General features: G+C 53.4%; 14 protein-coding genes across 14 annotated transcripts; 7 read left to right on the top strand and 7 right to left on the bottom strand.

The window, feature by feature from the left end:
• The first annotated feature begins 3 nt into the window (after positions 1–3).
• V1518DRAFT_228507 (DDHD domain-containing protein) lies at positions 4–3626 on the top strand. The gene is made up of 4 exons (XM_066900953.1): positions 4–419; positions 474–1728; positions 1780–2075; positions 2126–3626. Exons 1-4 carry the CDS (start codon positions 271–273, stop codon positions 3378–3380), a joined length of 2955 nt encoding a protein of 984 aa, XP_066760204.1. The 5' UTR covers positions 4–270; the 3' UTR covers positions 3381–3626.
• A 246-nt stretch (positions 3627–3872) lies between these two features.
• On the top strand, positions 3873–5038 carry V1518DRAFT_372221 (uncharacterized protein; the record flags this gene model as incomplete). Its single annotated transcript, XM_066901387.1, has 3 exons — positions 3873–3920; positions 3980–4493; positions 4551–5038. The coding sequence occupies 3 exons, from the start codon at positions 3873–3875 to the stop codon at positions 5036–5038; spliced, it is 1050 nt and encodes a 349-aa protein (XP_066760203.1).
• Position 5039: 1 nt separating this feature from the next.
• V1518DRAFT_414714 (domain found in IF2B/IF5-domain-containing protein) lies at positions 5040–6385 on the bottom strand. The gene is made up of 3 exons (XM_066903643.1): positions 6257–6385; positions 6036–6135; positions 5040–5978 (listed from the first exon to the last, which is right to left on the bottom strand). Exons 1-3 carry the CDS (start codon positions 6293–6295, stop codon positions 5137–5139), a joined length of 981 nt encoding a protein of 326 aa, XP_066760202.1. The 5' UTR covers positions 6296–6385; the 3' UTR covers positions 5040–5136.
• Positions 6386–6465: 80 nt separating this feature from the next.
• On the bottom strand, positions 6466–8236 carry V1518DRAFT_414710 (major facilitator superfamily domain-containing protein; the record flags this gene model as incomplete). The annotated part of the gene is made up of 3 exons (XM_066903642.1): positions 6466–7967; positions 8015–8040; positions 8095–8236. Coding segments are annotated over 3 exons (1562 nt in total), but the record flags the coding sequence as incomplete, so codon positions are not given.
• Positions 8237–9734, bottom strand: V1518DRAFT_414703 (Swi5-domain-containing protein). Its single transcript, XM_066903641.1, has 4 exons — positions 9147–9734; positions 9004–9092; positions 8857–8950; positions 8237–8805 (listed from the first exon to the last, which is right to left on the bottom strand). The coding sequence occupies exons 1-4, from the start codon at positions 9594–9596 to the stop codon at positions 8737–8739; spliced, it is 702 nt and encodes a 233-aa protein (XP_066760200.1). The 5' UTR covers positions 9597–9734; the 3' UTR covers positions 8237–8736.
• On the top strand, positions 9607–12236 carry V1518DRAFT_414702 (uncharacterized protein). The gene is made up of 2 exons (XM_066903640.1): positions 9607–11709; positions 11763–12236. Exons 1-2 carry the CDS (start codon positions 9961–9963, stop codon positions 12138–12140), a joined length of 2127 nt encoding a protein of 708 aa, XP_066760199.1. The 5' UTR covers positions 9607–9960; the 3' UTR covers positions 12141–12236.
• On the bottom strand, positions 11997–13266 carry V1518DRAFT_414696 (E3 ubiquitin ligase SCF complex, Skp subunit). The gene is made up of 5 exons (XM_066903639.1): positions 13121–13266; positions 13010–13057; positions 12919–12956; positions 12671–12841; positions 11997–12610 (listed from the first exon to the last, which is right to left on the bottom strand). Exons 1-5 carry the CDS (start codon positions 13161–13163, stop codon positions 12434–12436), a joined length of 477 nt encoding a protein of 158 aa, XP_066760198.1. The 5' UTR covers positions 13164–13266; the 3' UTR covers positions 11997–12433.
• A 1047-nt stretch (positions 13267–14313) lies between these two features.
• Positions 14314–15793, top strand: V1518DRAFT_372475 (uncharacterized protein; the record flags this gene model as incomplete). Its single annotated transcript, XM_066901393.1, has 6 exons — positions 14314–14630; positions 14745–14881; positions 14936–15084; positions 15400–15535; positions 15586–15620; positions 15674–15793. The coding sequence occupies 6 exons, from the start codon at positions 14314–14316 to the stop codon at positions 15791–15793; spliced, it is 894 nt and encodes a 297-aa protein (XP_066760197.1).
• A 1730-nt stretch (positions 15794–17523) lies between these two features.
• V1518DRAFT_414686 (Spermine/spermidine synthase-domain-containing protein) lies at positions 17524–19212 on the top strand. Its single transcript, XM_066903638.1, has 5 exons — positions 17524–17677; positions 17823–18006; positions 18067–18452; positions 18577–18652; positions 18705–19212. The coding sequence occupies exons 1-5, from the start codon at positions 17644–17646 to the stop codon at positions 18928–18930; spliced, it is 906 nt and encodes a 301-aa protein (XP_066760196.1). The 5' UTR covers positions 17524–17643; the 3' UTR covers positions 18931–19212.
• Positions 19170–20393, bottom strand: V1518DRAFT_414680 (band 7 family-domain-containing protein). Its single transcript, XM_066903637.1, has 3 exons — positions 20280–20393; positions 19998–20182; positions 19170–19938 (listed from the first exon to the last, which is right to left on the bottom strand). Exons 1-3 carry the CDS (start codon positions 20311–20313, stop codon positions 19315–19317), a joined length of 843 nt encoding a protein of 280 aa, XP_066760195.1. The 5' UTR covers positions 20314–20393; the 3' UTR covers positions 19170–19314.
• A 143-nt stretch (positions 20394–20536) lies between these two features.
• Positions 20537–21510, top strand: V1518DRAFT_414678 (cytochrome b-c1 complex subunit 8). The gene is made up of 4 exons (XM_066903636.1): positions 20537–20667; positions 20732–20749; positions 20869–21028; positions 21103–21510. Exons 1-4 carry the CDS (start codon positions 20622–20624, stop codon positions 21155–21157), a joined length of 279 nt encoding a protein of 92 aa, XP_066760194.1. The 5' UTR covers positions 20537–20621; the 3' UTR covers positions 21158–21510.
• Positions 21184–22752, bottom strand: V1518DRAFT_414675 (P-loop containing nucleoside triphosphate hydrolase protein). The gene is made up of 3 exons (XM_066903635.1): positions 22395–22752; positions 22266–22329; positions 21184–22213 (listed from the first exon to the last, which is right to left on the bottom strand). The coding sequence occupies exons 1-3, from the start codon at positions 22675–22677 to the stop codon at positions 21445–21447; spliced, it is 1116 nt and encodes a 371-aa protein (XP_066760193.1). The 5' UTR covers positions 22678–22752; the 3' UTR covers positions 21184–21444.
• A 150-nt stretch (positions 22753–22902) lies between these two features.
• On the bottom strand, positions 22903–25779 carry V1518DRAFT_414674 (ferric reductase NAD binding domain-containing protein). The gene is made up of 2 exons (XM_066903634.1): positions 24903–25779; positions 22903–24850 (listed from the first exon to the last, which is right to left on the bottom strand). The coding sequence occupies exons 1-2, from the start codon at positions 25358–25360 to the stop codon at positions 23236–23238; spliced, it is 2073 nt and encodes a 690-aa protein (XP_066760192.1). The 5' UTR covers positions 25361–25779; the 3' UTR covers positions 22903–23235.
• A 610-nt stretch (positions 25780–26389) lies between these two features.
• V1518DRAFT_414672 (uncharacterized protein) lies at positions 26390–26836 on the top strand (the record flags this gene model as incomplete). The annotated part of the gene is made up of 1 exon (XM_066903633.1): positions 26390–26836. A coding segment is annotated over one exon (218 nt), but the record flags the coding sequence as incomplete, so codon positions are not given.
• Positions 26837–27302: the final 466 nt, after the last annotated feature.

The following is a 27302-nucleotide window of genomic DNA, read 5'->3' as shown; positions in this document are numbered from 1 at the left end:
GCGGCGGCGTCACGTCTCCGATCGCGGCCACGACCTGGATTACCACGGCGGCCGCGACGACACTCGCCTTCACAGCCTTCCTGATCTCATACGCATCCCCCAGGTCTGCAGTACTCGTTAAATTCGCCCACAAACTTCATTTGCGAATTCGCGACGTTCAACGCAGCAGCAGCTGCAGCCATCGTGCTCCTCGGTACCCTCCTTAGCCCGCGGGCACCACTTCAACCCATCAGCATTGGGCGGCCCAGGCTCCTTCCGCGGTGCGCAGTCATGTCGGGCACTTCGCGGGTTGCTGCAGAAGCAGTTGTGAAGGCGCACAAGTCGTCCTCGTCCTCATCGCGTGTGGATCATACCGTGCCCTTCCGGCAGAAGCTGTCGCTCCATAACCTCCCTCCCGACACGCCGCCGCTGAACGTCCGGTAAATGCTTCACGCATTGCATTTTACGCGAGATACTTACAAATGAGTTTATAGATGGTACTTTGCGACCGATGTGCCCAGGACAAAGCCCTTTGTCGACAGAAACTGGAAGCCGCCTAAGCCGCCGTCCAAGTTCTCGCCGTTCACAGCGAACGATTCGCGCAATATCGAGATGGTGTATCAACGCGACCCAAAAGACCCCTTGTCGATGTCGCTTCCGCTCAGTCTTTCCGCAGAGGAGGACACGGTGGCCGTCAACGAGGATCTGCTCTTCAAGGTCGACATCCGGAAGCGCGAGTTGGCGCCGCTATACTGGAAGGGTCCGACGTACGATGTGCGTCGCGGGACGTGGTTCTACGCGGACAGCAGCACGCTGAAACCGTGTGACGAGAACTTGGCGAATCAAATCGAGGAGGGATTTCTGAAGATCCAACCATTTCGGAAGCAATCTCCCTCGACAGCTACTATCGCTGCGGCTGCGACACCAGAGATCAGAGTGCCAAACAGTACCAAGAAGACCGAATCCGCATCCGAATACCTATCTGTGAGCCAAAATACTCTGTCATCAAGCCGCTCACGTGCCGCTTCGTTCACAGAGTCGATTACAAGTGCGTTTTCATTCAGATCAATCTCACCGTCGCCGTCGCGTCAATTCTTAGCGCCCGATGGACCTGGAAGCAGCAGCGGCGGCGGCGGCGGCGGCGTGTCTTCGCGGTCGAATTCACAGGATCGAAGGGCTGGAAGCGAAGAGAAGTCGTCGTCGCTGATAACACAGAACGGAAACACATGGCCGCTGTACGGTCCACACATGGGCAAGTACGTCGTATACTCCAACGACGCCAAAACTGCGTGGATCATCTCGGACGACTTTTACGGAAAGTTTACATCTACAGTATACCAGCGACTCACAGCTGGCGCGAGCATGGGCGGTCTGAAGATCGTTCGCGGCTGGTCGAACGAGAAGTCTCGGCCGAAGAAGGATACCACTACGACTTCCAACGGCACAAGTGCAGTTCACTCGGATTCTGAAGATGATATAGGTTTATTAACCAAAACCGCGCACGAAGATCCTGTACAAGCGGCTGCGGACTTAGTGGAAGCGATCCAGAGATCTACCTCTATGTCGCATAAGCCTGCCGATAAAGCAACAGACGAGATCAATAACGAGTACGGGCCGGATGAGAATTCCAAGGATTACAGGCCTGAAGAGGACGAGGATCAGCACCGTGATATTGATCACTTGGTACTGTGCGTGCACGGAATCGGACAGAAGCTGGGACAGCGAATGGAGAGCGTCAACTTCGTCAGTGTAAGTACTTTGCTGGCAGGTGGATATGAAGGTATACTGACGCGCTACTAGGATATTAGCACATTTCGCAAAACAATCAAATCCGTCTACGCAGCGTCGCCAGACCTGCAAACACTTAACGATGAGGTTGGGCAGGAGAAGCAACGTATGAACTCACGGGTGCAGGTACTTCCTGTATGCTGGCGCAATAACATCAAATTCGGCATGGCTGCCGCGGACGATGATTATGGCTCGAAACGGTCGACCCGGGAGCAAGACATAGGAGATATCGAAAACGAAATACCGATTGAAGATGGCAATGCAACGTTGGAAGATATCACTATTGACGGTGTTCCCGCGCTCAGGGGGTAAGACTTCAACACTTCTATGTTGCTTAATGTGGCCTAACCAGTTTTAGGGTCATCTCGGAAGTACTGCTTGATATTCTGCTCTACTACCAGCCAAACTATCGAGAACGAATAATAGAAAATGTCGTGCGCGAATGCAACTCGATTTACAAAACATTCCGCAAGTGGAATCCGGAGTTTGACGGCAAAGTAAGTCTCGTCGGACACTCTCTCGGGGCAGCGATTGCATTCGACATCCTGTGCCAGCAGCCGCGCCGACTACCACCGACAGAGCCGCCAAGCCGGTCTGCATCGGCATCAGCAAAACAAGCTGTGCTTGAGTTTGATGTTGACTCGTATTTTGGACTTGGCAGTCCTGTTGGGTTGTTTCAGATGCTGAAAGGTAAGAGAGTTGCGCCGAGGTTGGTGAGTTCTGCCAATTCTTCTGCTAGCGGCGAATATGGCTACGAGATGGACGAACTCTCTGATGACACCGCCACGCGTCCGCGGGTAGTAGACCTTTACAACGTCTTCCACCCCGCCGACCCGATCAGCTACCGTCTCGAGCCACTCGTCGTCAAACGCATGGCCGAGCTCAAGCCGCAACCTATACCCCCGATGCGCAGAGGCTTGAATAACCAGATCGCGAACCTGGCGGAGCTCACATCGCGCGTCGCGCAGAGTGCGTCGAATATGTGGACTAGCGTGGCGTCCGGGCTGGCGAGCTCTATTCTGAACAAGTCGTTAGGGTATGATACCGCCAGTGACGCGAGTGGCAATGCGAGTGCTGCAGGTACTGTCCAGAGCGCGGCGACAATGGATGGCAAATCCGACGGTGTCGGCAGTACAAGTGCCGATACGGCATCGGAGGCAACCATGTTCCAGCGTGAACTGGCAACGACGATACATAACACGCCTACCAGCGCCGGCAGCGGTAGCAATAGTAACAGCTTATCCTTGGCCGTCAACTCCAACACCGTCGAGACTTTGTACTCGCGTTTCCAGCAAGACAGCCCGAAACTGCAGAAGGCAGCTGACGAACACTGGCGCTTACAGCGCGATGAGGAGTTAATTCGCGGATTAAACTACACCGGTCGCGTCGATTTCGCATTGTCAGAAGGGTACATGGATATCACGTTGCTGTCGTCACTGGGATCACATCTGGGATATTTCCGCGACGAAGATGTCGCAAGTTTTGTCGTCGGACAGTTACTCGCGCAACCATACCCGAAGAAGATGAAGTGCATGCGGGTGAAAGAGTTTTTGGAGCGTGGCGCGGAGGGCGAACGAAGTCGGCGACGCGGCGCGTCGCGCGTGCGCGCTTGAGCGTTGGGGTACGGGATTTGATTTTGTTACATATGGACAAGAGGCGGCGAATTATGGACCTAATTGTTATTTGCTTTTCTACTTTCTTTTTTTATCGCGCTGACTTTTTAGTTCTGGAATGGATATCAACAATAACTGGACGAACTCCTCACCAATGTCAAAAAAATTCAACATACAAACGAAGACGGCATCAGATCACGTGCAACTGTAGTGTCCGCCTAAATACGGAAACGCGGACTTTTATGGTCCGCGTATCGCCACGTATTCCCAGTTATCTGTGTGCTGGCTTACCATCGCGAGTGGAGTTGCGAAGATGCCAGCGTGGCCAGGTCGCGGTTTGGAGCGTCCGCCGGATTAACGTAGCCCCGGCCCCCCAACTTACTGCCGGATGTTTACCCGCCGCGCCGTGCCATCTCGCGAACCCCCCACTCATCGGCGCGAAACAACATATATGACGCACTCCCCGGTACAATTGAGCTCACACAACGAAAAATGAGTACTCCCGCGCCACCTATCAAGATTGGAATCATCGGCACTGGCGTGAGTATCTCGTGGAGTCGAAGCATGTGTGGTATGCTAAAGCTAACCGCCATCCGCAGATCTTCGCCAAGGACAGGCATTACCCCGCGTTCGCGGCGCTGCCGTCGCTGTACACGGTGACTGCGGTAGCGAACCGCACAAAGTCCAAAGCGCTTGACTTTGCCGCCACCATCGCGCACCTGCCGGAGTCGCAGGTCTACACGACCATTGACGAGCTTTTGAATGACAAGCAGGTCACTGCGATCGACGCGCTACTGCCGTCGCAGTTCATGCTCGACGCGGTCTCTGCCGCCGTGGCGGCTGGCAAGCCTATTGCTATTGAAAAGCCCATCGCAGCGACACTTGCGCAGGCGCGTGAGATCGTGGCAATCGCACGGGAGACGACTGTGCCGGTGTGCGTGCTTGAAAATTTCGTGTTTCACCATGCGATTGTGAAGATCAAGAGCGTGCTGGATCAGATTGGCGAGATTGTGTACTTCTCGCATTATTGCTCGCACGCGTTTAATCCGTCGACGCCCTATTATGGGACGTCATGGAGACAACATCCAGAACACGTCGGTGGGTTCTTGTCAGGTATATTGCTCTTGTACCGTATATTATATGAGGTGATGGAGGCTAATGTTTGCGCAGACGGCGGCGTGCATCAGGTTGCCTTGTTCACTGAAGTCCTCGGCGAGGTCGAGTCGGTATCCGCTCTGACGACGCAAGTCCGCAAGGAATCCGGGGATGTCGACACTCTTGTTTCGACACTGAAAATGAAGTCTGGCATCATGGGCACCTTCACCTACACATCCGCCGTGTCTGCGCCGCGCATTAACAGGTTCATGATCCATGGCACGGATGGTACAATCATCTACGACAACGCACTCGCGAATGCCACCACTCTCAGCGTGGTCAAGCCAGGCGGTCCGGCTGAGGGCACGCTTGTGACTGTCGAGCCAGATGTGAATAACGGCGTCACCGCCGAGTTTGAGAATTTCGCGCAGGCGGTGAATGAGAAGGATAAGTCGCTGTTGAAGGTAGGTGTTGAAAAGGGATTTCACCATTTTGCCGTAATTTGCGCAGCGGTGGAGAGCGGGCAGAAGGGAGGCACGAAGGTGCTCGTGGAGTCGCCATAGCTAGGTGCGTGATAGTGAAATAGATTTACACGTGTATCTCAAGGACATGAAGGACTAAAAACCACGAAATAGAAAAAACAGCAAAACCAAATAAATCCTTAACCGGGCATTTTCTTCCGCTTTCCAATATGCGCCTGGAAACCGGTCTTAATACCAGACACCGACCGTCGACTTCCACAGGAGTCGCAGACGACAAAGTACAGACGGTTTTCCTTCGCAAGCTTGGTGTTAATAGACTTGCAGGTCTTGCAGGTGACGTACTCGACAATGTATCTCCGCAGCACATTCTCGAGCTGCTTCTGCTGAAACCTGCCCTTGATGACCAGTCGCGCGGAGCCGTCGACAGAACCAGAAGTACCCAGTTCCGCGAAGAGGAACTGCATGACGTGCTCGTACGGCCGGTGCATGCGCTCGGAGATGCTCTGCAGGTTCGCGAAGATGGTCTTCTTGTTACCTTCGCGCATGACGCTGGGGGGGGGGATCTTGTACCGCTGCCCGCGTTCGCCCGCGAGCTCGGGGTTGTTCGTGCGCAGGATCTTGAAGAACCGGTGGAGAAGCTCATCGTACGTGTAATCTCGGTCGCTATTGAGCCACGCGGCCTCGTGCTCGTCGTCGTCGTCGTCCACGATGTCTTCCTCGCCTTCCTTTGCGAACGTTCCGTCGTCTTCCTCCTCGCCCTCCCCACCATCATCCTCGCCTAACCCAGCCTCCTCGAGCTGCTGTTCGAACTCGTCGACATCAGCAATCGCAGCTGTAGCTTTTTTCTTTTTCTTCTTCTTAGTGAAGTCGAAGTCCTCGCCAACCTCCTCGGTGGGCGCCGAGGCGACCTCGGCGAGCGCTGCCTCGTCGGCCTCAGCCGCGGGTGACGTCGACGAAGATTTCTTTTTCTTTTTCTTCATGCCCGCGAACATGTCGGTAAGTTCGTCGACGGCGGGATCGGCTGTGAAGGCGTTAGCATTGTTGTGTGGTGAGGTGAGTAGTGTCGGGGAACACGCACGAGTCTCCACTTTGGGCGCGGCGGACTCCTCGAATTCGTCGCCGGTGAAGGCGACCTTAGATTTCTTTTTCTTCTTCTTGAGCGACGAATCGAAATCCATCTAATTCGGCGTTAGCATGTGAACGATACATCGCTGATGGCGAATGACACATCGCGCGAAAGTTGATCGCGCGGCAGACACCAACACCGCCACTAGGCGAAGGAAGTTGAGATCGACGTACTAGCACTTCTGCGGCGGGGACGTCTTCGACAGACGCCATTTTGTTCACTCGTTTCCTAAACGAAGTGAAGCAGCGAACTGGCGAGTCGAGTTGTACTGTGTGCGACGTGCAACGGCGCGAAGATTTGCGCGTGCGCCGGCAGTGTGGGCAACGGTACAAAGCCCATATAGCTCTCATCATCAGCCGGCTCCTCTCCACAGTCGTGCTCATTGGGTGAAGTAGACTCTATTCGATCGACTAACTAGTATCTTACAGCTACTGCGGAAATCCTTTCTCCGCATATTAATATCCAACTTTTGATCACGTACAAAACTAGTCTAAAAATCGTGCGGCGTCTCGGCCGTATCCTCCATCTCGGTGACCTGGTGCTGCTGCGCCCACTGGGCCTCGCGGGTCATAGGGTCCTTGAGCAACCGGCGAACGGTGGTGGACAAGCCCGCAGCGACGATGCTAAAGCCGACCATAGCGAGCATGACCATGTTTGAGTTCCTGTACCCGGTCGCCTCGTCAGCAGGCCAGCCGCTGTAGAGAGCGTAGGTGGTGGTGACGGAGCCGAGGTTGCCGAGACCGGAGACGACAGCAGTCGCGACAGCGGTGCCGACCTCGCCGTGGCGGGGCTGGAAGATCTCTGCGGTCCAGGTCATGCAGATTGGCACGGTGGGGCCGAGGCCGAAACCGGTGATGAGAAGGCCGACGTAGCGCGGCCAGGAGTGCGATGCGTAGGTGGTGACGAGAAGGCCTGTGATGATGACGAGGCAAGGTCCGGAGAAGAAGAGCGCGCGGTGGTTGTGGAACTTGTCGGAGATGCGAGTGACAATAAGAATGGCGATGAGATCGCAGATCCAGATCGGCGCGGTGAGTAGGGACAGGTCGACCGAGGACCAGTCCGGGTTGATGGTCTGGATGATGATGGTGGCATAGTTCTGGAGACCTATGCCGGTACCAACGACGCCAAAGTACATGAGCACGAGGGGGTAGAGACGGATGTCGAGCATGACCTTGATGAAGTCTTTGAAGGTCCACTTATTGGCGGCGTAGGTGGACTTCATGTCAGCGTAATGCACGCGCGCGTCGACCTCGTTGAGAACGGGACGCTGGTTAGGGAGGAGGCGGCGCCAGCCATCGCGCGCCTTAGGCTTGAGACTTGGGCGGTCGGGCAGCCACCACAGGAGGGAGACGCCGACGACGGCGGTGACGAGGCCGTAGACGAGAAACATCCACTCGAAACCGGTGAGGCCGCGGTCGCCGTTCATGTACTGGAAGCCTGCAGAGACGAGACCGACAACCGCCGCGGACACCTGGGCGGCAGTGAAGTAGTAACCGATGCGCTGGGCGCAGCGGTGAGGCGGGTACCACATGGTGAGGTAGTAGGCCATGCCGGGCCAGAGACCGGCGGTCATGATGCCGAGGATCAAACGGATGAGGATGAAACTCCAGGAGGCCTTCATCGCGGTCATGCAGGCGCCGACGATGCCAATAGTGGCGACGTTGCGGGCAATCCAGGCGTGAGGCGCGACGAGGGTCATGATGAGGTTGAACGGCAGGTCGAAGACGACGTAACCGACGTAGTAGAGCGCAAGGCCGAGCGAGGTGTCATGGGAATCCAGGTGGAGATGCTCGGAGAGCGTGTCGTCAGTGGCCTCGTTCATGGTGAGGGCGAGACCGACATTGGAGCGGATGGCGGAGGTGAGGAAGTACAGACTCCATAAGGCTTGAGAGGTTAGCAATGAATCTCCGGTGGGAGGTTGGCGGCCGTACCAGGAATGATGCGCAGGTCAAGCTTTCTGAGAAGCTATTAGCAAGTGGACAGAGTGAGTGTGCAGAAGTGGTCAACGCACTTGTAGATGCGGGAGAGCTCCTCGGGGGTCGGCGTGGGGATGTCATCGAAATCAACCCCGTCGTGAGCGGCGAAGGCGACGTTCTCAGGCTCGCCGCGGATCTGGGTCGGGTGGAGAACTTTCTCAGCGTCTTCGGTCATTGTGGCAGTGGTGAGAGAAGAGGAGGGAAACGAGGAGGAGGGGAGAGGGGTATATATAGGAAGTCGGGTGTCTGGGCATCGAGGACCGAAGATTTTTGGTGGGGGCGATGGCCCACCAGAGTTTGGGCTAGCCGGACGCGGCTAGCGCGCCGCAGGAGGCGTCGAGATCCGCCTTCCAGCCATTGTTGGGCTGCGGCTGGGCTGCGGCTGGGCTGCTGGGGCGGACCGAGGCTGCAACCTTTTTGGCGGGGCGGGCTTTGTGCGCCGGCGGGCGAAATGGCTGGGGAAGTGGGAAGTGAGGATCCGTTGGGCGTGGCGCTTCCCCGCCCCCACCGCAGCGGCCAGCTTCACGGCCACGAACCCTTCGTCCGGGACAGTTGCGGTGATCGCGACTATTCTCCGCAGAGACTGATCTGCTGGGGGAGCTGCCTTGTCCTCCCGGTGCTAGCTAATCGCTATGAATTACTGGACGTCGATCTCACCTCCATCTCGCACATCTCCCTCAGTCGTCTACCCCAAGCCCGTACTCCCCCATCACCACCGCCACACGCACCCCGCGCGTGTCCGCAATCTGCTCGTAGTTAGCGCTAATTGCTCGTTCTCACACCCCAACAACACCTGCCATCCCCAGGAGCCCCAGCCCCACGTCGCGTATCTCGTTGTACGCCTTCAGCAGCTTGATGTGGCGCCGTATCGTCGCCCCTGCATCGGGGTCCCTGCGCCTGTTAGTGCCCCAGACTCCGTTAGGAACCCGCCTCGAGCGAAATACCGCAGTGTTTTGAGTAGCCCGTCATACTCCGCCTCTAGTGCGTCTAGCTCGCGCTGCTTCGCGTCGATCTGAGCGCGGACGGCGTCTTCCTGCGGCTGCTAGTTAGCACTGCCCAACAACTTCCTTCCACACTTCGCTTGTACTCGCGAGACCACCGCCTCCGGCGCCGGTGCTGGTGCTGATGCTGGTGCTGCCGCTGTCGGCTCTGCCGGCAGAACCGTAACGGCATTGTCGTCCTCCTTCTTGTCCTTCTCTACATCCGCTGTCGTGACATCCACCGCGTCCACCGCGTCCACGACTTCGTCCTCCCCGCCGCCCACAGGGCGAGAGTCAAACGGATCGAGCACCACTGATCCCGACGTCCGCACGCGCTTCACGCTCCGCTTCACCGCTTGCTCCTCTTCTTGCCCCTTCCCGTTGTCAGTCATCGGCTGCTCTTGCACCACCTCAGCCCGATCCACGACAGTGGTCGTGATAGTCGCGTCGCCAAGCTCCGCTTGACACGCGTCGGCCTCCGCGGGCGGCGGCATCGCATTGTTCTCCCGTTCCTCGACAACGTCATTGTTCTCATGCATAACGACTTGCTCGTCCATGATGCTTGCGGGGGTGGAAACGAAAGAGAAAATGTATGTAGAAGACGCGTCGTCGAGTCTCGCGGTGCAGATGGCTCAGCCACAGGAGGCTTGGACGTGCGCCGCGAACGAGTCAGCGTCTCGAAGCGCATCTTCCCAGCTTCCCGTTACCAATCCCCACCGCCATCACCATCACCACTAATCCCCCCCGGCGCTGCTCGCCCGTTCTCTGTTTCAACTTAGCTGTACTTACTCTCACGCCATCGCTACTCCCGACGACGTCCACAGCGCCGACACCCCCATCACCCTCTGCCGTCCCGATAAGCCACGCCTCACCCCCTCGGCGGACCACGACGATCATCCTCAATACATGTATTGAGCGCCAATGCCCCAGTCTTTCGACGCCCCGACTGCTCGGGCCCTGCTTCAGCAGGCGCAGTTTCCCGGCTCCGGCCAGCCCAATGACCCAGGCCTCGTCGCCTTCGCTGAGCGCTCGCTCGACGCATTCACACAGCGCGCAACCCAAGTCCCAGATAGACTCTTTGCCAGCGAGCTATGCGACTTTCTCTACCGCGCTGCAGAGAAGACTTATCACTGTCAACCTATATTAAGATGCCTTATGGTGGTTCTCGCCGCGTTGGGGAACCGCACCGAGGCGGTGCTCGCGCTCGACACGTACCTCGACCTCGCCGCGAAGGGCCGTCTGCGTGCTCAGAAAGGCTCTGAGTTCGCTGAAAACGACGATCCGGCGACCACCGTCAAAGCCGCCACTGCCGGCACCGACATGATAGTACGCTACATCCGTGACGCTGCAAAGGCCAAAGTCAAGGCGGATATCCTCAAAGACTGGATTGTCTACGCTCAAGTTCCGTCATCCACCGCAACCGACGCCGTAACACCCGACAGCCTAAAATCAATTCTTTCGCAGGCCTGGCGCGCGTACGGCTCTGCGTACGGCCTTGTCGCACGCGCAGCGCTCGACCGGCCCGCGCGAGATGCAAGCGCGGTGATCGCGAAAGCCGCGTTCGAGACCGCGCTCATGCTGTACGATCACGACGCGCCGACGTACTACGAATACGCAGTCCTCGTCGCCGAGTTTTTCCACGATCTCGAGCTTGCGCAGGCGCTCGCAGAGCAAGCGCTTGCGCTGGATCCGGGCCATCTAGGTGCGGCGCACGTGCTTGCGCTCGCGCTTAGCGCGTCTGACAATGTGGACAAGGCGAAGCTCGTCTGTGCCGATGCTTTGCGGGACGCACGGAGTGAAGGACACCGTTATCTCACACTGATCGATAAGCGCATGGTCATGCAAATTTATCTCACCCAGCTCGCACTCACCGAAGCCACCGACGGCGTGCAGGCTGCGCTGGAAACGGTCTCCGACGGTATCTTTGCCGCATACAACGATCTCTTCACCCTCAATGAGGACAGCGTCGAGTCCCAGATCCACGAGGCCTCGACATCTGCCATATCGCTTCCCCGGATAACGGAGCGGTCTCCAGCGTCCGAGAAGAAGCGCGCACAAATCGTGCCGGCCGCGTCGCCGCCGACAATCGCACACTGTGGCGACGATAACGACGATGACGAAGATGAGTACGACCTCGAGCAGACACATATCCCGACGCACTTAGTCGATGGCGACAACATTGTCACAAACAGCAACGGCATGCCGAAGAAAACTGTCAGCGCAGATCAATCCGTCGGCAAACTACCCCCGGAACTCATGGCAAGTTCTACATCGCTGCCCACCGCGCTGCTTGCAGAACTGCGCGTTTCCCCACAAAGCAACAAGTCCCGCAACATCATCTCGCGCAATCTCGTGCTTCCCCCGTCCCTCCGCCGTCGCCTCTCCGACGCTTCACTACGCTCGCGGAAATCCGCTCGCGCGATGAAACAATCCACCACAGCCGCAAAAATTATTGAAAAGTACTCTGACGGCGCGAACCGCGTGCTGCGGAATAGTCTCAGCGTCGATGAGAAGGAGCTCGCTAGTTTTAGTAAACAGTGTCTCCGCGCAATATGGCTCAGTGTCGCGGGCTTGTTTCGCCGGAGTCAGCAGTGGACGCAGAGTGAGACCGCGATCAAGAATGCAGGGGATTCAAAGCTCGGTGGCGAGAAGGAGGATACATTTACTGAAGTAAGTCTTCTTCTTTCTTTCCTGTAATGGGCGGAGGATACTAACGTTCTCAGCGTGGCCTGCTAATGCAAGCGCAAGAGCGCTCTGATGAAGCAATCCAGTTTTTCAACGCGGCACTTAACATCTCAATCGACTATGTACCCGCCATCGTCGGTCTCTCCTCAATTCTCCTCAACCGGCCTAGTGAAGATCAGCCCATGGCCCGCGACCGCGCGCTCGTACTCCTCGAGACCGCAACCCACCTCGAAGGCTGGGACATTCCCGAAGCGTGGCTACTACTCGGTGAGATCTACGAGCAGGTTGACAGCCTCGAGCGAACGAAGGAGGTGTACTGGCGCTGCGTGGAACTCGAGGAGTCAAGGCCTGTGCGAAGGTGGAGAACGTCGTGGCTGTGGGACACTCCGGCATATGATAGCACGTTGGATGGATAGGACGAGGACGCTGACAAAAGAAAATATATAAAAGGCGGACACAATGAATTCTTGTACAGTATACTAGTAAAATTACGAATTTCGTGGCATCCTTCATCGGCATTCCAAGCAAAAACTAGTCGCGTGACAACGACGAAATACTACTAGCTCCAGAATCACAACACGCGCGCAAAAATAGCAAAACGAATAATGATCCCATAATTCCTTCCTTCGTTACATACACGTGCCGAAAGCCATGTACTGACTACTTCCTGTGTACTCCCCTCACATCCGCGGTTCGTGCTCCGGTTCGTTTACCTGTCCTCGGCCCAGTCGTTCTCGCGCTTGATTTGCTCCTCCTCCTCCGGAGTAAAGTCGTTCTGGATGTTGAACGTTCGGCGAATTTCCTCGGCCCCCTTGCCCTTGATCATGTTGGCGACGGTCTTGCACCCGACTTCGAGGAGCGCCTTGATATCGAGGTAGTTTGCGGCCTGCTGTAGTTAGCATCTCTAGATTCATATGTATATGTGCATGCCACAAAGAATGCGTACGACAATGATCTCGAAGAGCATCTCTTGGTCGACCTGCATGAACTTCTGATCCCACTCGTCGATATCGGTCAATTTCTTCCGCTGGTCGGTCTCGTCCTCGCTCACGGAGATTGGGTCGGATTTGTGATGCTCGCACCACTCAAGAACCTTCTTCAGCACGTTCGCGTTGATCTGCACGTTGCCTTGTTAGTTATTGCTCAATAGATGTGGGTAGAGTACGCGATGTATTGGCGGTTCAGAAGACGTACGTTGGGGATGGGGATCTCGGTTCCAGCATCACCGGCATCTGTAATTCAGGCGCTTAGTACGCACTCCAGGAGAATCACTTACGATACTCACCCTCGATCATGTGCTTAATCAACACCGACCGCTCCGCGATCTCCTTGTCTGTAATTCCAGTCAGTTTCCGCTCCCCCTCTCACAGCACCTATCACATTCGCCACAACATACCGACTTTGAACGACTCGCCATCAGAAGAAATCAGTTTCACCATTGTTCGTTCTTAGGTAGCTGTGTTGAGTATGCTGGGAATATCGTACGGAATCTCGAACAACTGTCGATTGCGGGCAGGTACTGTCATCAGCCTGTGGCCGAATTGGGCGATCTGCGCAACCGCGCAAGCGTCCTGGCATACATCACGTGCGGGATTTAGCACACGCCTCGGCCGCTCACTGCTCATCCACTGGCACCGGCTGATTCACATGCGTTCAAGCATTCCGTTGACAATCTGAACTAGGAGAGACTTGTAGCGTAAGATTTAGCTATTGGCAGTGAGTTCTACTCATTCACATGGAGAGAGATCGAATGGAATTGGAGGGCAATGGTCGGGAATTAGGAGATGCCTCTCGACAACTGCTGCACCGCGCAGTTGATGCAGCATGCGATAGCCAGGGGCAAACAAGAAAACTCAATAATCGCGATTCTGTAGTAGCACTATGCTTCTTGCGATGTACTCTGGCCCGGCGGAGATCAAAATAGTGAATGGTAATAATGTGCGGTTTGGGTTGCGTACAGCGCCGCCGTCATCATGAGTTCACAGCGTCGCAGCTTAACGACGACATATATCACTTCCTCGGCGGGCGCGCGCGACCACAACCTCGACACGACTCAATTAGTATCGTCCGGCCCGTAGTGACAAGGCATATCCCCTTGTTCGTTTCAACATGTCGGAGGCTTCCACATCACACGTACGTCTCGGATCACCGTTTCCTAGGCCTGATAAATACTTATCTTCATCCTCACAGCACCAGCCCCGTCTCACGCGCGCCAATACGTGCGACCACGCGGATGCGCACTGTGTGCTGGGGACAACGAATAACTGCTGCGCGTGCCTTGATGGACGGCCCGTGAGTCCGACGGGGAAGTACGATATCTATGTCGAAGGGAGGGGGATGGTGAATGAAGGTACGCGGTGGGCGGTGTACTGTACGGCTTGTCAGGGTAGGTTCAATTCGCAGCAGAGTGTGGGCTTAGTGCTGATGCGTGTCGTAGAATACTGGGATCGGCGTGAGCAAGAAGGAATGGGCTTGCCGCCAACCCCCACGGTACCGACGGATAGCTCTGGGGCCATACCACACACTCAAGTGCAGTCGCCAACGCAGTCAACTGCGCTACCGGCCGAAACCGTTACTACTGAAGAAACCATGACCACAGAAGGTACCACAACCACAGAAGGTGCAACAACCACCACTGTTACCACAACCACCACAACCACCACGATCACCATCCCCGTTGGAACCTCTTCCACAACCACCACTCCCTCCGGCACCGCCACTCCGCGTCCCAAAACATGCGCCCACACCGCCACAGACTGTCTTCTCACTCACTCGGACCGGTGTTGCTCCTGCCTCGATCAGCGGCCCCTCAGCGACACCGCACGGTACGATATCTACATCGACGGGCGCGGGACCGTGAACGAAGGTATGCGCTGGGCTATGTATTGTCGAAATTGCAAAGGTCTGTTTCACCATTTCTTATACAAGGGGATGGCGATGGTACTGATTTGGTTTGCAGCATACTGGGAAAACCTGAGAAACCCAATCGGTCGTCCGGATCTAGTAGGTCAATTTGCAAGACTTATGTCTGAACGACAGAGAGTGCTTCCTCCGCCAACTATGTCACCGCAACAGCAACAACGGCAACATATACGGCAGCAACGGCAGCGGCGCATTTACGCTGCGTTCGGAACGCCGCAGGAGCTCTCTAGCGATGGTAATTCGCACTTCTGGGCTCTTCCGGCATCATCAACTAACCTTTCTGGCCTAGAATATGTGTCCCCTCTAACGTCTATGTTTCAGCGGGCGCAAGTATGGAACAGGCATAATCGCCCAGTTCAAGAATCACAGAATCTCGCCGTTCCTGCTGCGAGTAATAATGATCAACAAGCGACTATGACTGAGGACGAAATACTTCACGTACGGCAACAGCAAGAACATCAGGTCGAACAGAATAGGTTGCGGCAAAGAGTGATTGTACGCACAATGGTTGCTGCAAACGGTGCGCATCAATCCCAGGACCTGCATGCCCGCATCGAGCAGAGCGACCGCTCGCGGCAGCATCTGCACGAACTACGAGAGGCGCTGCTGCGAAGCGGCACGCGCATACGTGATGGGACTGATCTGTCAGCGGAGACGAGCGAGAGGGTGTCCAATGCGGTGAATGTCGCGACCACCGCGGCGTTGTTGGCGGTGGAGCGAGCGGAGCAGGTGCAGCGTGCACAGCGGACTGAGCTTGATGGTCAGTCACCGCAGCAACAACAGGCGCCGATAGTAGAAGAGCCGAAGCCGCGACCGAATGATATGACGGCGGAAGAGCTTATAGTTGACATTGGCTGCCGAGTCTGCTTTGCTCAGATCGCCAACGTCGGTACGTATCTTTCACACCTGCTTGTGTAGGCTCTATTCTAACCGATTCAGTATTCCTGCCATGCGCGCATCTTGCCGTTTGCGAGGTACTTTTTCCTTGTCTCTGGTAGTCAGGACCGATTGTGCTAACGCCTAGAAGTACTGCGCGGACTCCATCGCACCGACTCCAATACGGAATCGCCCGCTCGCACATTCCAGCAAGCTCTGTCCTATCTGTCGCCAACTCATCAAGCAGAAAATTAAAGTATGGAGAGTTTAGTTCTGCATTTTTTTTGACATTTGGTATTTCAAAGAGGAGTAGCATATTTAGGGGGTGTCTTTACTTGGAGATTGGGAGTAGTGAGTTCACTGAGAGAAGTGGCGTATGGAATAAATCGCATTATATAACTGACTGAGCAAGCTGAAATTGCTAAACTTATCGATACTGAATTGTGATGAATTCGTGGTATTTGATTCAAGTACGCAAAGAATATGCACTTCAGCCCACTACGCAATTACAGCATAGTGACACTGTATTTAACTCCCTCGACGTTCAACGCGGTACTGCAGAGATCGTCCAGTAGCAGAGAGATTCAGTCGCATGCTAGACCAGAGTTTAAACACTGCAAGACATCCAGTAATTTCAGCTGCAAATACTAATAAAGTAACAGCGTATGATGCATGCTCTGTATAACTTGTTGTCGACAGTTGCGATCGATCACGTCGTCAATATAGACAGACGCCCAGAGCGAAATTTATTGTCTACAAAATACCTTGCCGTAGCCAGTCATTGACAACAGAGTCGTCTGTGGGTTAGGTTAACTGACTTTCGACAAAATCATGTCGCACGTATCATACGCAGATCAAACCGTAGGCAGCACCGGGATATCCGACACTCTTCGACCACTTTAGGAAGCACTTATTGACGAGAGAATTATGTACGATTCTTGGACACAGTGTTTTATGCTGTGGATCATGGCTGAAGTACTGCAAGATAACTCTATAGAACAATTGAGCTTGGCAAGGAGGTCGGGCAGTATACGATGTCGTAAACAGACTATTTCGGGAATTTTATTTTGTTTGAATCTTTTCTTCGGTGTTGGATTTTGGTTTGATACGTCCTGTTTTATTATCCACTTACAGCCTGGTAATTACGATAGTGCACTCCGTGACTGACTACTTCGTTAAGTTTCGCTTATACCACTACTGGTACCTATCGACATGTATGACTGACGCTGATATCGCGAGATGATACCATTGCGCAAATAATTGAGTCGACATACCAGCTGATGATAAGTGGCGCGTCACCTAGTGATAGCTTCAGACCGCTCTATGCGTTTGCGATTTGCGTCGTCTGACAGTATCTATCACGTCACGATTATATTTCAGCGGCAATTGGAAATGGATTAAGGCGCAAATTACAGCGTATTTTACGGTTATAGATTTTCTAATTCTGAGAGATATATGATCTGAGCTATGACATTCTACAGAGCGTTTACCTGAGACTTGTCTTTGAGTTTTTTGTACAACGCTTCTCTATTCGTAGAGAAAGCTGAGCTAAAACTCTTGCGACTCAACAGTTGCTGTGAGTTTTTGGACTTGCCTTTATTAGTGGACAAGGTCTACTGTAATCCGCACTTTGACAGACAGAAGGGGACGTCGCTCCTATCCTTCAGGATGTCGTAAGAGCAATAAACTCTACAATTAGCATTTTGGTTTATTACATTAGCAGACCATCTTGACCCTGCATAAATCCACACTAGAGGCAGACAGCTTGTGGCCAGGCCGGGTGAAAGTGCAGTGCGACAAGGCGGAAGGAAGTTCAGTTTGGCACAGACACCAGAATCAGGTGAGCAGATATACTGCAGCAAGCCCCGATCGCTGTGACGATGTGACTTATTGTAACTGAACTGCATAAACCCCCCAGCAGCCCAGACCCGGACAAGATTCGCGGCGATCGCGGTCGTGGTCAGGCCGAATGCGAATATTGCGATACGGGCGGCCCAACTTCACGCGAGTTTGCGCCGCGTAAGAAAAAATTTACTTCCCGTCGGCCTTTGCACTTCTTTCCTTTCTTCACACCTCGTCGGCTCAAGACCAAGAGTATCACCAGGATTAGCTGCCAGCAACATGTCTGAGACTCTTTCGCACTACACTATCAACGGTACGTTCTGGCTTACATATGTTCTGCAAGCTGGAGCCGGTAGTCCTACTTGGTCATGCGGTTGCAGTAACCCTGCGAGAACTCTCAAGGCGGATTTCTCGGCGCGTGAGATGATCTAGCGGCGAATACTAATGTACTGCTATAGACGGCTGGTTCCGGGAGGTGTCGGACGAGCTCTGGCCCGGCCAGGCCATGACTCTGAGGGTCAACCAGATCTTGCACGTCGAGAAGTCCAAGTACCAGGACGTTTTGGTCTTCGAGAGCTCCAACTACGGCAACGTTCTTGTACTTGATGGCGTTATCCAGGCCACCGAACGTGATGAGTTTGCGTAAGTTGGGTTGGTGTGCAGTCTGACAAGTTGATCTTTATCTGCTCACTCGTGGCACAGTTACCAGGAGATGATCACGCACCTCGCCATGTTCAACCACCCCAACCCGAAGAAGGTTCTCGTCATTGGCGGCGGTGACGGTGGTGTTTTGCGTGAAGTTGTCAAGCATGAGTCCATTGAAGAAGCCGTTCTGTGCGATATCGACGAGTGCGTCATCCGCGTCTCGAAGAAATACCTGCCCAATATGGCCATCGGCTTCGAGCACCCTAAGGTCAAGGTTTACGTCGAGGACGGCTTCAAGTTCCTTGCCGAGTACAAGAATTACTTCGATGTTATCATCACCGACTCTTCCGACCCCGAAGGCCCTGCCGAGTCTCTGTTCCAGAAGCCCTACTTCGAGCTGCTGAAGGACGCCTTGACCGAGAAGGGCGTCATTACTACCCAAGGTTGTGCTGTGCTGTTTCTTTCCTCACCCCACCACCCTTCCCGTCCCCTTTCACCCTCACCCTGTTCCCCTTTGTTATGCCCTCACATCTAATGGTGAAGCATACACTAACCTGTTAATTATAGCCGAGAACATCTGGTTGCACATCCCCCTCATCCGAGACCTGAAGAAGTCCTGCTCTGAGGTTTTCGCCGTCGCTGAGTATGTATTGATAATGCTAACTGATGTTATTGTACTAAACTGCCGAATATAGCTACGCCTACACAACTATCCCAACCTATCCTTCCGGCCAGATCGGCTTCATGGTGTGTAGCAAGGACCCCGAGCGCAAGCTCAACCAGCCCCTGCGTGAATTCGATGAGAAGAAAGAGGGCGAGCTGTTCCGCTACTACAACAAGGACATCCACAGAGCCGCTTTCATTCTGCCGACCTGGGCCAAGAACTACTTGGACCTCAGCCGGAAGGTGCCGGAGAAGTAAACAGTGTGTCTCTCAGTTTTCTTGGAAAGAATGCAAACGGTTGTTGTCTCTACTATATTTTTATGTTTCTTTAATTTCTGGGAACGGAAGGCCGACCACGATGGGCTGGATCGACGGAATGAAAAGTCTGTGTTTTGTATCTTTTGCTTTGCTCACTTCTCTTTGCTGGTGAAAGCTGGATGACAATGAGAAGTGTTTGTGAAGACTTAGCGGACTTTGTAATGATCAGAAGTTCGAATAACGCATTGTTGGTAAATAGTATTGTTTAATCCAAACCCAATTACGAATTAAACTACTGTGATGTAGCGGGACAGGGAGATATATATTTCTAGGCGTCGCTCTCGCTGATGCCCAGAAGAAGACTATTTACAAAAAGAATAGCATCTACCTGCTAACGTTGAGCAGGAGAGCATTTGAGCCCCCACTGCCGTTCTCACCGCCAGGCACGTAGGTGACGTTTGGCGAAGACGCGAGTGTGTTGGCGATGGCTTTTGAAGCTTCGATACGTCTGATGAGAATGAGACCATCACCAGCCTTATCGAGAGCCTTGGAGATCGTCTCGGCGGCCTCGGCCTCGCCCTCTGCGCGAATGACTGCGGCCTGCCGCTCTTGCTCTGCGCGTTCGACGACGTATCTCGCGCGCTCGGCGTCCTGCTGCGCGATCTGCTTCTCCTCGACAGCCTTCGTGAACTCACGGCCGAAGGTCATGTGCGTGATCGAGACGTCTTCAAGCGCGATGTTGAACTCGCCGGCACGCTTGAGGAGGTCGTCGCGGATGCGGCCGGAGACGATCTCGCGCTGCGTAATGAGCTCGGCGGCGTCGAACTGCGCGACAATAGCCTTAAGGACCTCATTACCGATGGAAGGCAAAACACGCTCGTCGTAGTCGAGGCCGAGGTTTTGGTAGATCTGCGGGAGATGACTGATCTCCGGCCGGTGCAGCACGCGGAGCGTCAGCGAGACCATCTGCAGATCCTTGCTGCCAGTGGTAGTCGAGATGTTCCGGGGCTGTCGGGCAGACGTTAGCAGCGCGTTATCAAGACTGGCGCAAGCAAGAGAACACGAACAGTAGTGCGCACATCCATGATGACGGCGCGCTGAAGCCAGGGGATCAGGAAGTGAGTGCCCTCGGCCTTGACGTCCTGCTTGACACCGGACAGACGATCAAAGATCACAGCACGCGTGCCGCCCTTGACGTCGTATATGGCGGATTGGCCGATAGTTATGCCGACCGCAATGGGAAACGCGATGCCTGAAGAGGGATAAGACGTGTCAGCGCATGGTGTTCACGGCCTGCAAATCTCGTGACAAGGTCAAAGTGGAAGCGGCAGGAGCTTAAAGAAACATACGGTACATCCAGTTGAGTGCTCTGTTGGCATCCATGGCTGCTGGGAGACGACGATCCGGGTAGTGTTGCGAAGGAGTCCGTGGTTGCTTTCAGTGCAACTTCTACTCAATGAGCCGTCTGCTGAGTTTCTTAGGGCTGCGTTCTGCGCAGAGAGCCGCACAACCATGCGCAGAGTTCAGCACGATAATTTACCCGGCCTCAGCTTGCTACAGCCAATGAGGACCTAGGATTGTAAGCTGCGTCTGCGCCGGACGTTCACGAGAACTCCTCGTCGAAATCGCCTCCGTAGAGACACTTCGTCGTCAGCAACCTCGTCCTTCACACCACCCTGCACACAATCACAATGGCCGGTGGACATCACGGATACATGGGATGGTGGGGTGATATGGGTATGAATTTCTTTTCGTTTTACGGCGCCTTTGCGAACCTTTTGCTAACCTTTATTCGCAACAGGTGGTCCCAAGCAGAGAGGTACATTTTCTCCACTTTCATACGGGTCTAGTTTTCCGATATCTCTGCTACGTTCAGTAATCACGAGCGACAAGCAGATACACACTCTTGAACGCCAGCTGACCTTCCTTCCTCGCCAGGCATTGTCACCTACTCCCTCTCCCCCTTCGCGCAGAAGCCCTTCGCCGGCGCCCTCTACAACGCCTTTTTCAACACCTTCCGAAGAGTCTCCTCCCAGGCTATCTACGTCGTCGTTCCCACCGCCCTTTTCGGTTACCTCATAACCAGTGCCCAGGAGCGGTACGAGTCCCCTGTTTCACGGCCTGGCCCGGTCGCATATTATATGATCTGCAGATTTCTAACGTCTAGTACAGCAACGCCTACTTGTATACTAAGGCCGGCCGTCATGAGCTGGAGCTTCTCCTGTAAACGATGTTCTGGTAACGCGACGATAACAGTTGTACAGTCTTATATTGAAGACAACAATTAAGCAATCGAAATAACAATACACACGCACGCTACAGCCGGTAACAGCAACAACGACGAACGATTTCAACATATCCAATCCATCCATCCCAAGCGTCTATAAATCTTGAGCCACACCAACCTTGAGTTCTGGAAGATGCCGTGCGGCCTTACCCCATATCCACTCAAAAACTGTAGACCCTTGCGGTCATGGCGGCGCTCGTATATATACAGTGATACCTCTGTTTACTCTAATCCAGTGATGTCGATACATCGCTGACCACGGAGTACGTATTAGCGTGCATGCTGGTAGCAGCTGTCTTGACAAAGAAATCTGTAATTCGTAGTGGTCTCATTTTCAAGTCATTGGGATTCACAGCTGTGGGGTCAATCTTTCCGCTTGTGTAGTTGTCTTTGAAAAACTCTCGCGCGCAAACCATAACCGCATCCCGACAGGCTTCCTTGATATCGCTGCCACTCATGCCGCTCGTTTTCATCGCCAGTTCGTCAAATTCAAATGAGCTGTCCAGAACAGTACCGCTCAGCATCAAGCTCAACAGCTTCTTCCTCTGCGCAAGGTCTGGCAGGCGCACAGCAAATCGCTTCGGCATCCGTCGCAAGAACGCGGAATCAATGTCGTTTGCCCGGTTCGTAGCACCGAGAACGAGTATCCGGCCGTCCGTTGTGAGACCGTCCCATAAAGTCATGAACTCGGCCTTGAGCATTGCCATGGCTTCGTGGTCGCCGCTCGATCGCTCGCGTAGAAAAGAGTCGATCTCATCTATGAAAATAATGCAGGGTTGTAGTTTCCGTGCAAGTGTGAATATTGCATTCACGATCTTGTTGGACTCGCCAAACCACTTGTCTGCAATCGTTGATAGCTTAATGTTCAGAAACGTTGCGCCACTCTCACATGCAAGCGCTTTCGCCAGCATTGTCTTGCCGCAGCCGGGCGGTCCGTAAAGAAGTACTCCCTTCGGCGCCTGAAGTAACGGCGAGCTATTGGCAAAGAACCCGGGCCTTGACTGGAAGTCAGCACCATGATAAGCTACACAAATGGACAAGCTCTTACATTGTCAGCGGATATAATACGCTTTCACGTAAATCATCAATTATATCCTCCAGACCACCAATATCTATTAATTCAGTGAGTGGGCTGTGCACACGAGATCATTGAATGGTGGCAAGGTATAGAACTAACCCGTGAATTTGACCTTGATGTCGTCCGGCGACACGACCTCTGACAGAAGGGCAGACTCATACTTAGTGAGACGTAGCTTGACCCCAGGATTGCGCTCCTTGAATTTTAAGAGCGGGTCGTTTGCCGGTTGCTGCTTCTCGGATGCTGATGGTGCCGATGACCCTTCGATAGCATGTACCAAGGCCTGGACCATGTAGTACGCGGCTAACGAAGCGGCCGTTGAGACAATAGCGAAACGTACGCCATCAAAGATGACTCGCGCGGTGCTTGAAGACGCCGACATGATGTACTGCTGTACAGTGGCGGTCGGAGAGGACAGAACAGTGGCTTCTTGGATCGGTTTCCACGGCCGGCAGCTCACACGCGCTCCGACTTGGTGCTTTCACAGCCGTGAGGCTCACAAGGTTTCACCGCAGCGTCGCCCCCTAACCCTCAATCCCAACTCCCTGTGGCACTTCTCCGACTATTAGCGCATTTTTCGCTCTAAGTTACAAATATCTTGCAGACACCATTTACTTAAAGACGCAGTTATATTCTGTGGGATTCATGCGTTACCAGGACCTGATTCGCAATTCGCAAGCCGCCGATCACAGGCGGTGCCATGGGGTTAGGGCTTCATAAACGAAAATGCGTGTCACCGTCTTGATTTCGCTGTTTCCGCGACAGTCTATCCCGATCGCCTTCAGTTCTCGTTAGTCAAATTATCATGGCGTACGCAATTTATTGCGAATATTCTGGTGCATCTGTCATATTCTGATTTTATACCTAACACCAATCTCGTCAAGCTGAATCGCTGAAATGTGCTAAATACTATGATACCAAGACACCCAACGGTGTGGCATTAAGCCCAAGTGAAGGCATCCTCGAAGTAGTCAACGCGTCCATGACCGTTTCCGACATTGGCGGTAGTTGCACTGCGGCATACATCCGCAAGGGAGCCAGGTCCGCAAGCCATAACCGCGACACTGCTGTTGGCAGCGGCGACAATATCGTGGATTACTTGCGTAATATCGGGACGAACGTTGTACAGAATCGGCAGACGCTCGAGAGCTGCGACTTCCTTTTCCTCGAGTTCACTGGTTGACTGAGAATCCGGGATTTCCTTGTCCTGCGAGGGATCGGCTTCGCCGGTGACGTACAGATGAACCTCAATCTGACCACCTTCCATTACATCTGCGAGCTGCTGGCGAGTCCAGTTCAAAGAAATTTCGTTTCTCACCATCCAGTACAGAATGACATGTCGCTGGCCGCCGCGTCGCTTCAGATCTAGCGCGTATGAAATAATCGACGTGATGCCAACACCACCGGCAACGAGCAGCACAGTATCATAACGATAGAGCGCATGGCTGAAGCCGTACGGACCCTCAATCCATACTCGCACCTCATCCGTGCCTGACTTCTTGGTCACGCTCTTGTGCATCTTCTTGGTCATACCGGCGTGCGCCTTAGCGACAAAGATATAATGTCCATCGCGCGATTCCATGATTGAAAATGGATGAGATTCCCATGCGTTGTGGCGCAGCACATAGAGAAACGCGTACTGACCAGGAGTCGGGCGCCAATGGATCGACGGCTTTGCAGAAATATAAACGGCATCTCCATGGACAGTAACAGTTGCTTTCGTGAAAGGACCGGCCAATATGATGCGGCAAATCCGAATGAATCGATCAAAGCACCAGACTGCCAGAGCGCAGTACATATACTCTTCATATGAATTTGCCTGGATATGATACCAAACCATCGCATAGAATACTGCTGCGAGAGACATATGAAGCGACAAGAATACTTCGTACCAGTGATGTCGGAATACATATGCGGCTTGAATCATCATGCATCCCGCCATCACGCAAGCAATAATGCCGACCATGTCACCCCAATCTTGGACGACATCACCCAGGTAATACGCGTCGGGAGCAGCGTCATATGCGCTGCCGACATTCAGGTAGAAGCTTGTATATGTCCACCCATGCACACACGTGAAAATGAACATCATGCGAGCAACCCAACGGTGAAAGATATTGAATGTTTCGAACGAAAATCCACTGAACCACATCAGAATATTGTTACGACCGGCAAATAGGAACATCAACGGAAGCATCTCATTCGCTAGGTAACCAGCTCGGACGCCAAGGTTATTTGTCTGCATCAAGGAATTATAGACGTAAATCGGCTCGCCATTAATCACACTCATGTTAACGAAGATGAAGATGATCGACAGTGAGAAGAAAACGAAGACGACAATAATCTGCCAGCGTAAGTACACCGTCCATACCGGGACCTTCCCAAGACGTATCGGCTCAATATGGCTGGATCCAAAGCCGGCTGGCAAGGTAATATACCGTCTGAACACTGATACTATGCCGAGCTGACTGCCATTTCGAGGTAGGAATCGATCGCAAACTTGCTTGATGGCGCCACAGAGAATAACAAAACCCCAATAAGCGTTCAGAATATTTCTGCAGTCGTTAGCCTGGTACGCATACTAGCGCCAACGAATTAAGAGCATACCCAAAGTATTCGGACCATTTAGCGTTATGTATAATTTCGAATCGCGCTAGATATCGCTTTCGGAAGTAGTCGTACTCCGGCATTACAGCGGTGGATGCGGGAATGGTATCATTCACAGAATCCGACGAGACATAATCGGCGAGGCCAGCAGCCAGATTGGACTCGTATGTTCCCGACGCGGAAACATTGTTGTCTTCCATACAGTCTTCAATCCACAGGTTCCACGCATCCAGGATTTCTTTTTCGTAACATACTTCGTATAGGCACAACGCATATGACTCGGCATAGATGTAGTTAGTACATTGACAAGCGTCGTCGTCGTCGCCGCAGGTGGTCGTGGTATAATAGCCGACGATATAGGAACTGCACATGATATAGCAAGCATTACCATAGTCATGAGCCTTAACAAAAGTCAGCAGACTCAGCAGGAGCACGGCACTAATTGACCACGACTTCATGATGGACGTCTGCTGTACTCCGGGGAAGCGATGAGGGCGAGCAATAGCAGCGAATGGCGTTCCGTTTCTTATATTACTGTCCTGTCTACCGTGGTCGCCAATGACAGCGGGTTTTTTTGACGGACATGATCTGCGGTCTAGCCCATGGGTTGAAACCGAATAGAGGCTATCTGAGCCTGGGGGTGGCTTGGAGTGGTCGGTAGCTCTTGCGGTACTCTCGCCGAGGCAGACTGCGGCACAGAACAAGGTTTCCGTGTACAAAGCTTGGTATTGACTAGTGGGAGTCGAGTGGCGCTAGCTTGGCGTATCTGAACTTTGCGCATATTCTGGGAATAGCAAGGTTCACGATCTCAAGATTCAACTCCGTATACGTCGTTCTAGACAAGGCAGACCCGAGTTCTAGGCATAGTCGGCTAGGGGTCTTACTCGCGGTGGCTGAAACCGACGAAGCTCTACGGAAATTAGCTCAAAACTTGTGCAGGACTTCAGGGGAGAACACAGCCAGTTCAGGTGACGTGCTCGTTCCAACTCTACTGCAGAGGTCTGTGCTGGTACAGTCTGCGCAAGCGGCAGCCGCGCGAGCTCTCTTCAGCATTTAATTCAAAAAAGTAGCGCATGCATGACCGAAGTCGACTCGTCTTCAGCGTATATTGTCTGCCTGAAAAGCAACTGGGGCGGTATAGAGCGCCGCTATTATGTCAGCAACATCAACTGGCGATTAATTCAGCGGACCAGGGCGAGAGCCGTATTATACAAGTTAGACTAGGGCGAGTAATAGAGCAGGCTGGCTCGTCGCGCAGCACCAGTGCAAGTCGGCACATACTTTACCAGCAGTTGTTTGCGCAAAATACAATTCACTCGTAGATGCTTGTAAAATTTTCATACAGCATGCTTTGATACTGCCAGAGTGCCTCTGAATTAGTGCGGGGAACTAACATGAACTCTATACGACGGCAGTCGGCAACCGTAGTTAAAAAATCCCTGAAGCCGAGGTAAGCTCCGGCTTGTCGCACGAGATTGTTGTGTTCACGATGATTTGGAATCACCGTCACGTGCCCCAAGCTTCGACGACTTGGATATCGCTGCCAAGTTTTGCCTCAGCGTCTACTCTAACTTTGCTCTCAGAGCTTGAGACTCGGCTTGAACTTGGCTCTTTCATAAATGTGACCACAACAAGAGATGATGGTCTTAAGGACTCCCGTAACGCCGTTGCTGCCAATCGGAATTTTGTCTACAAATTCTGCTGATTGTAAGTTAAACGGCGTTTGTGGTGACCTTGACCGGCACCATTCTGCGAAGTCGACACGGTAGGTATCTGAGACAAGCGCCGTCACAGCTCAATAAAATGGGCTCATGAGCAACTTGCATATTCTGGTTATCCCGCTTTTAAGCAGTCGATGTTGGACTACACAATTTGCACCAAATGCGAAGCAGAAGCCGTATACAGTTGGACAATTTGAAATTAATTTTTGCAAATCAGGTGGCTGCTGAGTAACCTCCTGACATGTGTTGGTGTCTCGTGAATTCCTGTCTCCTTTGAAGGACGGATATGCACTGTTCCATAGGAAAATAGCTCTCACTGATGACAACTCAAAATGAAGGCGAAGCCTCGGTCTTGAAGTCAGCAATATGCCTGTCCCTGCAGCCTTGTTTGTAATCTAACGACCGTCATCGCCCATTCCTCAATAGGCAACTTTATTCACTTGTCTCACAGCTTAATTTTCCTGCCGAGCAACTGCGTCGTAGACTCGAACATCTGATGCTTACCAAATGCCAAGACTAACCAGAGAACATAAGGAGTGGTCTCTCTTACTTGTCACCTAGGGCATCATGTATAAACCTTCATGCATTAGAACGCAATCACTTGTGTTTGCGATACTTATGTTCTTGCCTGGAGACTAGAGGATCAGCCTACTTTCTACACCTTGACTGTGCGACGATT

The sequence above is a fragment of the Limtongia smithiae genome (genome assembly GCF_038497785.1).
Source record: "Limtongia smithiae strain NRRL Y-17922 unplaced genomic scaffold V1518scaffold_4, whole genome shotgun sequence".
Taxonomy (NCBI): Eukaryota; Fungi; Ascomycota; class Lipomycetes; order Lipomycetales; family Lipomycetaceae; genus Limtongia; species Limtongia smithiae.
This window is presented reverse-complemented; position numbering and strand designations above follow the sequence as displayed.